The following is a 15,643-nucleotide window of genomic DNA, read 5'->3' as shown; positions in this document are numbered from 1 at the left end:
TCTGGAAGACAGATTTCAACAGTGTTTTCCAAAGAGCTGTCTCCTCATCTCTCCCCTCAAATCAGCATATTGGAAGTATGCATTTGTACTGTAGTAATGAGGAGTTAATTTACAGCTTCTTCATTCCTTATTTGGAGAAATCCATATGAAGAGGGAAAACTATTTTTGCTGTAGGAACATATGGAAAGAAACAGGGGAATTCACATCTTACATTATCCATAATCCTCAAAATCAGAATAAAGACAAAGATATTAAAGATGAAATAACTGAACACCTTTATATTTTTAATGTATGATTAAATATTGTGACATTTCTCCCATTCTTCTATTTTTCGTTATTATTATGATTGCATCTACAACATTCTTACTCTCTTCTGTTGTCTATGAAAGTTGATTCCTCATTTTGAGATAGCATAAGGTCTTGAGCTGTAATTCACTTTATATTGTCAGTATCAATTTGACTACACCCTCTTCTATTCTGCAAGAAATTTGTTTTTATCTTCAGTCTTGCATTTGTTGGATCAAGTTGCTAGCTACCATAAGGTGTCAAAGTCTACTAAAATTATGTTACTGATAAATCTGTCTCATGTTTACTGGCCAGAAAAAGCTATTGAGAAGAGTCAATGTTATGTTAAATATTTTGCTTAGATACTGGGCTGCAGAAAAAGACAGAGTACAGCAGAGTAGTGCAACTTCTTTTTCCCCCCCTTTTGGTAAAGCACTGTCTTAAAATGGTTTAAATTACAAATTTTTAAAAATTAATAGTTTGTACTTATTGTAGCATCTCATTATTTTATATTGCTTGTGCTTCTTATTCACAGGAGTTTGAGCCTGATATTCTCATTTTAGAGGTTCTAGAAAACTTCTTCCCAAGTGTCATAAAAAGTAAATGTCTTTGTAGGTGCCACAATGGCATAGATACAATGCAACCCCTAAAATATCCAATTCATACAATATAAAATGCAAGACTTTAAATTCAGATTACTTTTAAGCTATTAATATTGCTAGTCTACTGACCAGGTAAGTTTATTGAAAGGAAGTTGACTGGTGTAACTGACCAAACCTGAAATTGTTTTGCTAAAAAAAAAAAAAAAGTATGGGTAATTTCCTGTGCTGCATTCATCAGAGAAAAATGATACAATATCTAAGGAAATATTAATCTGTCTAACACAAGTATCACTGCTAATTTTTTTTTGTCACAAATATCAGTTAACCAATAACATATGCATATATGCGTTATGAAAATAAATTTGTATTTTTTTGTTTTGACATTACAGCAAAACATAATTTTGAGTCTTAGAGACTAAAAGACACAATAAAGCATGCTGCTAATATTAGTTTGCAAATACAGCTATACAATAAATATTTTAAGTATATTTCTGAAATTCCTAATAACAAAGTAAAATGCCATAGTCAAAATGTTGCACTCATATTTCTGATTCGTTCTTATCTGAGCACATAGGGAGGCAATGAGTGTACTAAAAACCCAGCAGGAGCAATCAGGGCATTTAGCATCTTGCAACTCACTGGTGCTCAGCAGTTTTAGGGGAAACAAAAAAAGCGCTTTGCAAGTGCATCCACAAGGTACTACACTGTGATACTTAAAGTAGCTTCGTTTGTGTACCAGAAACTGTTCATTATGCTCGGGCTAATTATAGCCTGAGAAGTGTTCTCGAGCGAAGAACCTAGAGAGTGATGCAGACAGAAAAAGAGATGATGGAATAAAACAAATGAGAAAATATTTTGAAGATAAGTAGAGAAAATATACATTTGAGGCTTTTCTTAAAAATGTTTGCATTAAAACACTTTTTTATCTTACAAAGGTGGAACAAGATTTGCTTGTTTTGATTATTTTTTTAAGGAAAAAAAAAGTAGGCTAAGATATTTTTTGGACAATCAGCATTTCATCAGAGCTAAAAATAGAGATTATAATATTGTTTGCTCATGTAGGGAAATGGTGCAGCTGAGGTCAAAAATAGCTTTACAATTGCTCCAAAAGGAACATGACTAAGCTTAATTAATGTGTAATTCTACAAAACATTTTTAAACATATGATAGTTGTAACTGGTATGTCTCTTAAAGATTACATTAAATTCTTAGAGAAGAATGGGATATTTTTCTTTTTTTCTCTTAATAAAATTTCTTTTTTACCTTTTTATTTGTTTTGTATTTGTCCTATTCCAATCACAATGTTAGGTCAAAGTATTACAAATTATTTGGCATATCAACCAAATTATTTAGCATATTTTTAACTTTTGGTGTATTATTCCGTGGAAAAAAAAAAAAAAAAAAAAAAAAAAAAAAAAAAAAAAAAAAAAAAGAAAAAGAAAAAGAAAAAAGACTTTTTCACTGTTTAATGTCTATTTTTTTTTTTCATTTTAATAAATCTGAGGCCATATTCCATTGATTGAACTTAACATTACTGCCAGGTTTTTTTCATTGCAACAATGACCAATCGACTAACTGAACCTGCAACAGGTTGTTTATTTTCAAAACTATTAGATCTTTAGTTTTACACACACACCTTTACAACACTGACAATTCAACACTACTGGCTTCAATTTCTAACTTGTCAGGTAAGATTAAGAGTTGTAACATGTTGTTGTGCAAGTGTCACACTCAAATTCTTCAAATTTCACACTCAAACTCTTGTGTAGCATAAGCAAACTAAAATTTTGAATTTGTGCACAATGTAACTATTTCATTTAAGGAAATCTATCACTTAAATTATATATAGTTAATTTATCCTAAATAAAAAGAATAAAAAGGAGAAGATAGCAAATGCTAACCCAAATTGATTTGCTCTGCTTTTTTTTTTTTAATCCTAAAAAATGTAGCAGCTTCTGCAAGTTGAAATAGTATGAAACTATGCTATTTGTTTATGTCCCTGAAGGAATAAGGAGTTTTTACAAATGAAATTAATTTAACAACTCTATTGATGATGGAAATTAAGCTGAGAAAAGCATAACACCATCTTTCACGGACACTCTATTTTTCCCCCTTAGGATTAATGAATAAGGAGTAATCTAACAGATTGTTTTAATCAGTTGACTAGATATGACATGGATTAAATGCAAGGAGCAGATCCACTGAATAAGTGGAGTCTATTTCTACAATACTTCAATACTACTACAACACTTACAGCATACTTCACACTGTAAAAACACTTGATAAACTTCAATCCCTTTGTAACACGAAGAACCCCTTAACTGAATTTATTTCATTAGAAAAAACTAGGGGGTCTCTCACTGTCTTTACAAATATGCATAACATTTAAAAGCAAAAGTTAAATTTATATTTAGAAGATATTACTTCCCAGAGAATTTGAAGGATTGTCCTAATGCAAAACTATTAGTACATTTGAATAAATAATTTTAAAATTAATTCCTACTGTAACTTAATAAAAAGTTATGTCCTCTGAATATGAAAGTCATTATTCCAATATTTTTTGTTTTCAAATAGTATTTATCAGATTCTCCAGAACAACATTTTTTCATGACATTTTATATCTGTATTTTCATTCACTCATTACATTTATATTTATAATTGTTTCTATATTTTGCTATCTTCAGGTAAATATATTAGATTTTTAAAAGTGTGGATTTATTTTGTTTTGAAAAAACAGTATTAATTTATTTTCAAATTTACTCCACTAATGAACAGTGTATGTCAAGGCATGAAAGTGACTTGTAGTATAGGAAAGCTCACCAAATGTAGCATTTGTTTTGCTGTAGTTCAATATTTTAAGTTCCATGCTACAATTTAGCCCAGCTCTTGAACACACTACATTCAGTCAAGATAAATCTCTGTTCATGAAAGAATCTAGATTAGTTTCAAAGTACTTGCAGACAGTACTGCAAAAACATAGCTGAGATACACAACTGGAAAAGATTTAAGAAGCTGACAAAAAAGTCATGGAATTTGTCTACATGTACTTGAAAACACATCTTTATTTGCATCTGATATGTATGTACCTATCTGCACAAACAGACTGCATGTGTAAAGTGTATGTCACACATGGTGGTCAAACTAATTAATCAAAGGTGCCGACACAGAATCATGTTTTGCTTTTTTCCCCTCTCTGTTACTACTCTGCTACTGACCACATCACTCTTGTCCAAGAAATTGAATTTTCTTTCCTACTGATGCAATATGAATTGTAGAATAGGAGACATGGGAAATGGTGGGTTTTGCTGTCAGTGCAGTGACAGCATCTATTCTATTATCTCACTTCTAAACCTCTCAGTAGCCTCCCTACCACTGTGAGAAAAAAATACAATGAATAATCACAAAATTCAGCTAAATGTTGTCTGCTCTATACTTACTGTGCACTATGGGCTAGTCAGAAATATCTTACAAGCAACAGAGCATCAGTTCTCCATCAGCCAGGTGAACAACTGATACAGACATCATCTTGCTAGTAACATCTAGTGAAAATCACCATTAGAATAACGGAAATATTTTTTTGTTCATTGCTTGAAGACATCTAAAATGGGAAGTAAGCAATTTTGAAATTCCTCTTAAAGAATGTCCTATCATTTTTTCTGGAACCAGTGTATTCAAGCCAGCTTGTAACTGTTGAAAATACTCACAGGTTGCTGACCTGACAAAAGGATTTTAATCAATATGCACACTGATGTCACCAAGAACCATAGTCTCACTGACACAAAGCTACTAAGAAAGATAAAATCTTGGCCAAATATTCTACAGTAGACTAGGGCAGGTTGAATACTTATGACATCATGTACATGAATCAACATATGTTTATTTTTGTATAGTATTTTCAGCACAGGCTCACAATGAAGGGCAGAGTCACTGTGCTCTTCACAATATACATATGAACAGCCATATACTTGAATTCAGTGACTTTTCCCACTAATAAGAAAGAACGTTTTTCAAAAGTCTGCACACATCTAGCCTACCTGCCCAGATAATGATGGGAAAAAATGAAGCTACTATATTTTCCTGTGATAAAGTAAGTGGCTTGAGCTAAAGCTACATTAAAAGAGAAAATAAATACCTGAAGTTTGTTCATACCTTTACTAATGTCTTTATTTAAAATGAGAAGACTATGTATATCCTTTTAATCTATATTTTTTTTCATAGTTCCTCGCCTCAGAAGAAGGGATGGCTGCTCCACAGAGCTTTGTAAGAGCTGAGGATGGCGCTGGAGAGGAAAAGAAGGACTGAATGTTTGCAGAAGCACTAAATAAAGGCGGGGGGCTTTATGATGGGGAGCAGGCAGCTCACAGAGCTAGAGAGCTTCATTCTCCCTTGGGATGAGGACATGCTGGGTGTACCAGATCCAGATACACTCCCAATGATGGGTTCTCAAAGAATGTCTTTGATGTGTAGCACTCATTGTCAATAGAGATGCTGACAGTAAATGGAAGTATAATGCTTATTACTATACATTGTCCATAAACACGTATTTCTCAGGCATCTCAGTCCAATGCATCCCAAATATTCAGGACTCTGACTGGACAGCAGAGTTATGTTTGGTCAAAAAAGCTGCCAAATGCTTCAAAAAACACTAACATCAGCTCCTCTGAGGTATTACTTTGGTCCTGGTGCTGGGGTGGTCCTTTACACACTGACTTATTTCAGAGTCAAAGGCCACTAATGGAGCAGAAGACCTAAAGTACAATTTATCATCAGTACTTCATATTCTGGGGACAGCCAGAGGTATAAACTTCTTAAGTACAAGTATCAAGAGTTTACAGACATTATTCTGAAGAACATCTATAATAATATCTACAGATGTTAGTCTAACATTCAAAAGGTCCCACTGTGCCTTGGTATTTAGCTCACACTCTCATATGAACATACAAAATCTCTCAAATTCCAAGTTTTTTCACCACTGATAATTTTCTCTTCATTACATAATTCCCTCTTCCATGCTAATTCTCTCTCTCCCTTAGTCTGTTAAGAGCCATATTCCCAAATCCCTGCAGTTCATATGTTGCCCCAGTCCTTCTATCTACCAGTCATCCGTTTCCACTCCTTCATTGTTAATCTTCATTCTCTAATTAATCTAGGAGACAGGTGGCTGTATTAAGCATTTGGGTTAGCTAGCCCAGGTACAGAAATCCCTAGAAGATAGCCATGTCTCTAAAACTACATGCATTTCACTAACTGCTCTTACACACCTGTGAAGGTATATCACATAATTATTTGCATTAATGTGCCAGGATTCATTCCTACACAACAGTTGAAAAACTCCCCCATCAGGTGTGGAGAGGTGATTTTGGAATAGAGTACAACAGCCACCTTGATTTATCTCTCCTGGCATGTTCATTTATTTAGCCTCAGTAAAGCACTGCAAGACTTGAAACTACGCTCTTAGTAATTCTCAGTGTTTGTGAAGCAAAACAAGAAGTATCTGCTTTTTGCATGGATGCCAAGGGAACAGAAGACAAGAATTACAGCTATCAGTACCTAGAAAGACTGAAGTATTGACTATTTTCTTTCTAAAAACCATGTTAGAGCACAACTTCATCCTGGAGAGTTCCTGTCCCAGTCTCCCCTCTTTTTAGAGTATTCTTAAGCATCTTTTCCTTATTTTCCAAATCCCCTTCTTACCACACACACCTGTGCTTTTCCCCTCCCACTCTCCCCACAATATTTTTAGATCTAGTTTAGTCTGAAGCAACTCCTGTTGCTTCTCCTATTTTCCAGCTATTCAGTGTTTTTCACACTACCTCCCTCTAGACTGTGTAAAACACAGGTAAGATACTTTTCTCTTAGGAATTCAGAAAAGGAAAGGCAATGAACAGGTTGAAACAGTAAACAAGAGAGAGAGTTTCAACAGCCAAGAAAGTAAGATTGTGAGACAGGACAGAATAGTTGAAGCAGTTTATCTTCAGTCTTTTTCTCTCCAGCTTCCTATAGCTGAAAACATCTCTTGTAACTATTTCATAGGAGCCCATAGTAGCCCTATTGGGGAATATTTCCAGTTTCTTATTAGCATTCTCAAGAAGGCTAAGGCAAACCTTGCAGCAAAACTTGTCTGTGTAAAAAACCACAGCATCAGAGACTTTTAGCCAGCTTGAGAGAGAGAGAGAGAGAGAGTGAGAGATGTAAGGGTCCTCCTGCCTGCACCCAGCCACTCCAGCCTCAGAATGCACAAAACTTGAGCTTCAGAGGACAGAGGTAAGGGAAACTGCTGCAAACACAACACTCTCCAGTTATAAACATTCCTTCTTTTCATGCTGCTTCAGCTGTTAAATTTTCATCTCTCTGCAGATGCTGAAAAACACCCACAAATTAGAGACTTCCATACCTCAAATGAAACTAACATATAGTAGAACATTCTTACAAGTGAAATGAATAGCTAGACTCAGTGCAAACACTGATCTACAGATAGGATAACATCATAAACACTGGGAACTAAAATTAATGGTTGAATGACAGCAGTACTATGCTCCCAAGAATAATAATCAGATATAGATGTTTAACTGTCTGTAACTGAGGACTCCTGTATCTTGTTATAACTCACCTCCCTACAGAGTACATGCCTCTTTCTAAATATAAATATTTGAAATTATGATTCATGTGTATCTGAGTATGGTAACATGAGCAGGAATTTTAAAGGTTTAGTTTTTTTTTTTATGACTGAAAAGGATAATCTAATGATAAAAACAAAGAAGCCTCTTTGCACCATTATGTTTGCTGTTCGGGCACTTTTACATAGTGTTTTTGAAACTGCTTTTAAATAGCAAGAATTATCTCTGAAAAATCAGTAATTCCAAAATGTTTTACTTTAGACGAGTTATTTTTTTAACTGGTTCATGCACTAGCAGTGCTAACTAAATACAAAAACATATTGGGGAATTGCTTGTTTTCTCCTTTCTGACTGTCACTTCAGTTACAGATAAACCATTTGTAATACTTTAAAATAATAGCACATACTTTTTTTAAAGGGAGATTTTAAAAGGAAATAAAATACCAAACTAGAACACCTTCTGTTGGTCATTATTTGTTTATTTTTTTTAGAAATAAAAGATCCTAAAAGTACCAAAACCAAAGTTACAAATTCTTTGTAATAAATCTCAGTCTAGTAAGGAGTATAAAAACAAGGAGCTGACATCACTACTGTACATCTCACTAGATAATGCTGTTTGTTTGACTTAGATGTTTTATTTTTCCTTCAGGTAATTTTTCTTGTTAGAAGTAGCTTGATAAAGTAGCTAATTCCTAAGATTTCTTAGTAGCATGTACTGTATAACATACACATTAGTTGTGATCTTGAGTGATGTATAAAGGATACTGATTCATTACATATTCCTTTTAGAAATTTAAACAGAACTGCCCTTTGTTAAGGTGCCAATCTTGGCTTTGAACATGCTAATTTCTGTACCTTATTACATCAGATTCTTAATTTGTTACATAGGAATAGTAATGGCCACGTCACACTATTGTGAAGGTAAATATTATGATGTGATGTTCTCATCTACTACAGCAAAGAAAAATAAAATGGGCAGTGCTTTATAAAGGACAAACAGGTAAGTTCATACATGTCAAAGGACTATGTCCTTAGGGCCTTAATTTGAGTGTTTCTTTCAAGATACAGAATAGTATTTACTGTTCTAAGAATTTTCCCTTCAAGGGAATTTAGAGTTGTGTCACTTTTTCTCTTTAGGAAAGATGTCCTCAATTTAGTGAATTCTACTCCAAAATTACATTTAAGTGAAGATATCTGTAGGAGAGACCACTAGAGCTGTGAAACATAAAACACGAAACAGTGACATGGTGCTCGTGGATGACCAGCGCACACAATGGTTTTATGAAGACCATTCCACTGGTTTCAGTAGGAGACAGATTGGATTCTATGAGTCTAACCATTTCAATCAGTGAAATTTTTCTTCATCAATAGCCTGTTTCTTCTAGGTGTGAGGAGAACACAAGACACTTAGGTCCTGAATGCAGTATCCTCTCTGAATAAAGTCACAGAAAAAACTGCAAATGAATAAAGTCACTAAAAAAGAAAATCAGTGTAGTCTTCTTCCTCACTTACGCTTTTGTTGGCTCTTTTCAGCCAGTGGAAAGTTTGGGATGCTGTGACGTTACTTTCCCTATCACTTCATTTACTCTAGATTCTGAGGAGAATACCTGCCCAGCTTTGCAGAAGCCACTTGGAATCTGTGGATATAAGACATGGGCTGAAACTGTACCTGTTCAATCAGTGGGACTATTGCCACTAACTTTGGCAAAGAATGGAGTTCATCCAAAGCAGCAAGAACAAAAATATCCTTCTATTTGAATCTCACTATCTTTTGTTGGCCTTTTTGCCAAAAGTTAGAGGATTACAGAGAGAAATTAAAAAAAAAAAAGAAGAAAGAATTTGAAATTATAGAAATGGTTTTGGGGTTGTGAGGAGGTAAACAGGACTAAAGGCGCAAGAAAAAAACCTTGGACAGGAGGAAGAACAACTTCAGTATTATTAGAATAAAATGTAAAACCAATTTCATTTTCCATTACTGTGGTTTTAAAAAACAGCTATGGTTCTGAAAAGGTCATTTATCAATCACAGAATTGTAAAATATTTTTTGCGTACATCAATAAATATATATTTAAAAGAAAAAAACCAAACCCAAACTACAAGATGTAAATGAGAAAAAAAAAAAAAAACTTACTATCTATTTCTGTGACATTTGACATCACATATGAATACTAAAAAATCCTGCAAACACAACTCTGGTTTATTACATTCCAAAGGCTCAAACACAGCAAAGCCATCTAAAAGATAGTGTTGTAGCTTTATTGAAATGTATTCATGAACATAGGAACTGGTGTCCTATTCTGAAAAACTACGAAACAAGGCAAATGAGAACAGACAAAGTTTTTCTGCTATGTGCTGAAAGTTACTAGAGCAATTTATAAAAACAAATATGCTACTGTCCAGAAATCACTGGACAACAACATAGTACGACAGCAAACCCTCGAAGTGCGTCAGAAACTGCAAGTTCAGGCTACAGTTTTTCTGGTGTTTTATTCAGATGGCAAAGTGATTTTTCTCTTTTTAATGGCGGAAAGAACTGTGTATCTGTAAATGCTGATCTACAAAATACCACTGTTTGTGCTAAACAAAGTAATATAATATCAATAACTAAAGGCATCTTCACCTTTTAAAATACAGGATTGGTTCTAGTCTGTAAAATAAGCATCTATGTCATGGAATCGTATGTTGATCTCTAACTCTCATTTTCTGTCACAGTCCAGAAAAGTGAGGCGAAGACAAGGATTAAACAGGGTCACAGGAAAATCTAGTCACACGCTTCACTGCAGCACTTTGCCCCCTCCTCTACGCAGTTTTGTGACAATGGACACCCATCCGTCCCACAGGTCCTGGCACTTTCTGCCGGCCCCGGCCGTGGGTCGCTGCGGCCCCGGGGCAGCGCAGCGGATGGCGGCTCCGAGCGGGACTCGGCTCCCGGGGCTCGCCCGCAGAGCCTGCCCAACCGGGCGGGTGACACCAGAGCCAGAGCCAGAGCCCGGCGCAGCCGCCGGGATTCGCACCTGGGGTCGGTCTGCCGCGGGTGGGAGCCCCATCCGACACCGCCGGCCCGGGATGCTGCCGATGCTGCTCGCCTTCCCACACCTCTCCCAGCGCCACCCTCCCGACTCGGGCTCCCTATCCTGCCTTTCCGACAGATGCAAGCGCAGGAGTTTCCCCCGAACAAGTGCAGCCACATGCGGCACCACCCCCTCCATCGCAGAGCTCCGCGTGGGGCCGGGGACGCGGCTGGGGCGGGACGGGCGCGGCGCTCCCGCTTTCCCAATCGCGCGCAACTTCGCGGGGCGGCGGCGGCGGGCGGGCCCAGCCCCTGCCCTGCCCGCCCCCCACGGCCGGGCCTCCCCCGGCCCTCCCGTGACCGCGGGGCCACCATGTGCATCTCCCACCCCGCGCCTTCCTCCCTCCCTCCTTCCCTCCCCTTCCCCACCGCCTGCGCAGGCAGGATGCGCGCGGCACCGCCATCCCCCGGCGGGAGCCCTGCGCGGCGCGGTGCGGCGGGGCGGGCACCTCGCTCCCCCGCCGCGGCCCGGCCCCAGCGGAACCGCAGAGACAAAGTTTGCAGCGGCGGCGGCGGTGCCCGAGCAGCGCGGGGCAGGCCGGGCGGGCGGCGGGCTCGGTGCATGCCTGGTGCGTGGATGAATCGCAGCAGGCGGCGGCGGGCGGGGGCGGGGGCCGCGGCCGGCGATTGGGCGGCGCGGCGCTCGGAAGCACTTTGTTTTCTATTCTAATGAGGGCGGAGCGGGGCTTGTGGATATTTACGTTGAGGCGGGAGCCGCCGCCCTTCATTCACCCACATGGTCCCCGAGCCCGGCCGCTGCTGCCGCCGGGACCTGCCTTCGCGCCACTTCCCTCCCCCCCCCCCCCCGCCTCTCCCTCCCCCCCATCCGCCCCGCCGGGGAGCGGCGCGGAGCAGCTCCCCACGACCGGGCCGGCCACGCCGCGCCGGGGCCGCGAGAGAAGGAGGAGGAGGGAAGATGGTGGCGGCGGCCGCTGGCTGGTGAGTGTCGCTGCCGCGCGCGTGTCGCTGACAGGAAACCTGTTGTGAGGCGGCGGCGGCCGCCCGGCGCGGGGGGCGAGCCCGGGGAGGCAGCGCGGCGGCGGCGGGGGGCGGGCGGGCGGCTCGGAGGCGGCGGCGACGGTAGCTGGTGGGGCCGCTGCGAGTGGCCGGGGCGGTAGGAGGGGGTGTGGGTGGGCGGCGGGGGGAGCCGGGAGAAGGGCGCATGGCGCGGCGCCTCCCGAGCTCGCACACGGGGCGGGAGGGGCTGGAATGAGGGAGATTTGAAAAAGCGTGCGCGCCGCTCGCCGCTGCAGTGAGTCCCGCCGCCCCCTTCCCGCCCCCCCCTCCTCCCGCCGCGCTCCGGGCCCGGGGCGCCTCGCCGGGCCAGGGTGGCGCGGGGAGCGGCCGAGCCCCCGGGACGGGCAGGGCAGGGCGGCGTGCGCGGCACAATGGCAGCGGCGGCCGGGGGTGGGCGCGGGCGGGGGTTCTGCCCCCGCGGCCCGCGGGGGGAAGGCCCGTCCGGGAAAGTTTGCGCCGTGCCCGGCGCGGCTGCGGGGGGGAGCTGGCGGCGCCAGAACAAAGCCGCACGTGGGGCAGAGGCCGCGGCGGCGGCGCGGGGGCTCCGCTCGCCGCCCACGCCCAGCTCGGGAACGGCAGCGGCGGTAAAAGAGGCGGCGGGCGGGGAGGGACGGGGGGGAGGGCGTGGGTCGGGGGGGGCTCTCGGGGAGCTCCCGGCGGAGGCGCTTTGTGCTCCGTCGCCCCCCGGGGGAGGGGGCGCGGGGCCCCGGGGAGGGGGCAGCGCCGCGAGCTCCGAGCGCGTCCCGGGCCCCTCCGCATGGGCTTTTGTTCGCAGGAGGGGCGGGGGCGGCGGGCCCGTCTCTTCTCCCTCCCCCCCCCCACACAGTTTTCCGCCGAGGTGCGGGACCTCCCGCTTCTCCCGGGCAAGCGGACGGGGGACGGCGGGCGCGCCCCGCGCCGCCGCTCGGGAGCCGCGAGCTTCATTACGAAATCGGCGCGGCGGCGGCAGCTGCGGGCCCTCGGCGGCGCCATGTTGCTGGGAAGGGGGAGGAGGCGGGGGACATGGCGGCGGCTGCGTGCTGAGGCCGATTGTTCCCTGTTAGGCCCGGAGCCGCGTGTGGGCAGCGGCGGCCCGGGGAGCCGCTTCCCCTCTCTCCGCCGCGGTCTCTTCGCGGCCCGGGCGTTTCCCGGGCTCGGGCGGGCGCGACCCTTTCGCGTCCGCCCGGGCCGGGGGCTCGGCGGGCCCGGGCGGGCGCGCGGGGGGGGCGTCACGCCGTAGCCGGGCTGTGACCTCCGCGCTGCCGGCGGCGGCGCCCCCTGGCGGCCGGCTCTGTGTTCTCGGCGAGCACGTGCTGCGCGGTGCGGGGAGCGGGCCCGGCCCGGCTCGGGCCCTTGGCGCGCCCCCGGCCGCCTGGGAGGGATCCTGCCCCGGCGAGGGGGGACCCTCTTACCGGGAAAAAGTGTGAGCCCGCCTGCGGGGTGTCGCACGGAGCGGTTCATGGCCGCCCGAGGGGGCACGGAGCGTTTCGCGCCCTCCCCGGACGGGTGGAGTGGGGATGGGGCGCGCTGGGTTTGGGAAGTATCTCGGTGACTTTGTTCACTCCTTCGCAACAAAAAGTGAGTAAATCGGTGTTTTTTTCGCAGTGTCCAGACGTGTAGATGGAAGTAATGACGCTTTCAGTGGATGTTGCAGCAGTGTGTTTGCAGAGGAAGTTAGTTTCAAGGGATGATGGTAAGTTTTTATTTTTGATTTTTTTTTTTTTGTAAGTATAGGGGCTGAAACAGTTTTCTTAAGGCTCAGGCTTAGACTTCAGTCAGGACCACTAAATTCCAAATATTTTCTTGGAATTGGATGTGTGTGTAGCAGTCCATAATTTCACTCACTTAGAGGAGAATAATGCACCTTTCCTAAGCCAGCATTTGTTTGACTAAAGCAGTTGGACAGTGAGGGACTTTTAAAAATCTGTAGGTTTGATATCTTGGTTTGTTTTGGGGTTTTTTTGTTTGTTTTTTTCTTTTAAGAAATAGTTTTGTAATTTTTTTTTTTAGTCAATCTAACAGAAGCTAGTTTTATTGTAATTTTAAAGTATTGCATTAATTGACCAAGTATTAGGTAGGGGTGACATTATATTTACATGTTTTTTGAAGTTTTTATTTCTGTTATAGAAAGAGTGAAATATGTTTTCACATTTTGAATATAGTGTTATCCTACATTACTAAACCTCTCATCTATAATAAGGTGTAATTTAATTGTAGTAGCATATTTTACAGCTATCATTAGAATCTGCTTTTTCTTGCTAGATACCCTGCCAAATTACAATTCTTACCATAGTATTCAGATTGGTGTATCTGCAGCAAATATTCTAACTTGACAGCAAAGCGAGTAATTGGAAAACTTAAAAAGTTTTGCCATGTCATAAAGTTGTTTCTGGACTTCAGAAAGATGATGGTAGGATATGTTCAATCTAATTTTAAAATCCCTGGTGTTCTGGGATAGGGTGTAAACTTTTAATTAAAACAATTTGGTGTTAGCTCTTCATTAAATTCAGGTTTTTCTTTGAAAAGTCAGTTATTTTTAACTCTTGGAGTTGTGGCATTCTGAAAATAGTATGGGAGAAGTATTTATTTAATTTTCATATTTAGGTCTTCTACTGTGAACCAGCATTGATTTTGATACTCCTTAGTGTTGTGTATGAGTGTCCTGGATGGGGCTGATTGGCTCATTCATTTTACTCTGAAGGTGGTCTTTAGCCCAGAAAGGTGAATATTTGTTTCAAAGCTTGTAATTTGAGACTTTATCAAATACTCACTTTGTTCTTTTTTTTTTTTCAGCAGGTACAAGGTAGACAACATATCTTGAATTACTAAAAAATGTTGTTTGCGTCAGAGTAATGTCAAAGTGCTTACAGTGCAGGTAGTGATATATAGAACCTACTGCAGTGAAGGCACTTGTAGCATTATGTTGACAACTGCCTCAGGAGATCTTGCAGGACTTCAGAGAATGGAAAGGTACAGTGTGGTGGTGTCAAGTGCTTTTTGTACTAAGGTGCATCTAGTGCAGATAGTGAAGTAGATTAGCATCTACTGCCCTAAGTGCTCCTTCTGGCATAAGAAGTTATGTCTTCATCCAGTCACTCAGGTTAAGACTGTAGATGTTCCAGTAGTTTTCTGCTTTGCAGTCTTCTGTTAGTTTTGCATAGTTGCACTACAAGAAGAGAGTGGTTGTGCAAATCTATGCAAAGCTGATGGTGGCCTGTTACAATCTACATCAAGGACTTTGAATGCTTTCTGCTTGTTATGGGATATTTTGTGGCCTTTCTTATTTTAACAGCAGTCTAGTGAATGACAGCTCTTGTAGCACTAAAGTGCTTATAGTGCAGGTAGTGTTCACTAATCTACTGCATTATAAGCACTTAAAGTACTGCTAGCTGTAGAACTACATATTCAGTATGTCTTATAATTTATTTGTTGTTTATTGAACACTGTTCTCTGGTTAGTTTTGCAGGTTTGCATCCAGCTGTATGATACTCTGCTGTGCAAATCCATGCAAAACTGACTGTGGCAGTGACAAGTCAGTCAGTGAGTGTGGAAAAATTATACCCCTTTCTACACAGGTTGGGATCAGTTGCAATGCTGTGTGTGTCTGTGGTATTGCACTTGTCCCGGCCTGTTGAGGTTGGTGGGGATAGAGGCTGAAACACCCTTGTAGCTTTAAAGAATTTCTCCTTCGTTGATCCATGAAACTTAAATTTTCCAAGTTTTTTTTTTTTTTTTTTTAAATGTCACATAAGTCTCTGTGTAACTAGACTTGGATTTTTTTGTATATGGCTTCTTGTTTGTATGTATTGCATTTGTTGCTGACAGTATGTATTCATTGAAATTCTTGACTGTGGATTTTTTTTCTTACAGCTTTCTTTTTGCCTTTTTGGTTTTTTTTTTTTTGCATTAAATGGAAGTGGATGCTTGATTACCGTTTCTTCATTAATTTGTTGGGAAAAAATGGATCTTGGGTATCAAAAAATCTGGATGAAAGTTCAAATTTGTTCACTAAAAGCTTGCTTCGCAAATTACTTGAAGAATTCAGCAGCTTCCTTTTGTAATGCTCCTTAACTG

The 15,643-nt window shown here is 42.2% G+C and overlaps 1 protein-coding gene across 3 annotated transcripts; it reads left to right on the top strand.

Annotated features, from left to right (window-relative positions):
• Positions 1 to 10,571: 10,571 nt before the first annotated feature.
• Positions 10,572 to 14,854, top strand: LOC306800744 (uncharacterized protein). 3 transcript variants are annotated; one of them, XM_079303069.1, is made up of 3 exons: positions 10,572 to 11,142; positions 13,175 to 13,262; positions 14,366 to 14,854. In XM_079303069.1, the coding sequence occupies exons 1-2, from the start codon at positions 10,579 to 10,581 to the stop codon at positions 13,187 to 13,189; spliced, it is 579 nt and encodes a 192-aa protein (XP_079159195.1). In that variant the 5' UTR covers positions 10,572 to 10,578; the 3' UTR covers positions 13,190 to 13,262; positions 14,366 to 14,854. The 3 variants fall into 3 exon arrangements, with proteins under 3 accessions (XP_079159195.1, XP_079159194.1, XP_079159196.1); XM_079303068.1 differs by having other exon boundaries at positions 14,363 to 14,854; XM_079303070.1 differs by having other exon boundaries at positions 10,572 to 11,512; positions 14,363 to 14,854.
• Positions 14,855 to 15,643: the final 789 nt, after the last annotated feature.

Source organism: Erithacus rubecula (genome assembly GCF_903797595.1).
Source record: "Erithacus rubecula genome assembly, chromosome: 1".
NCBI classification, from domain to species: domain Eukaryota; kingdom Metazoa; phylum Chordata; class Aves; order Passeriformes; family Muscicapidae; genus Erithacus; species Erithacus rubecula.
This window is presented reverse-complemented; position numbering and strand designations above follow the sequence as displayed.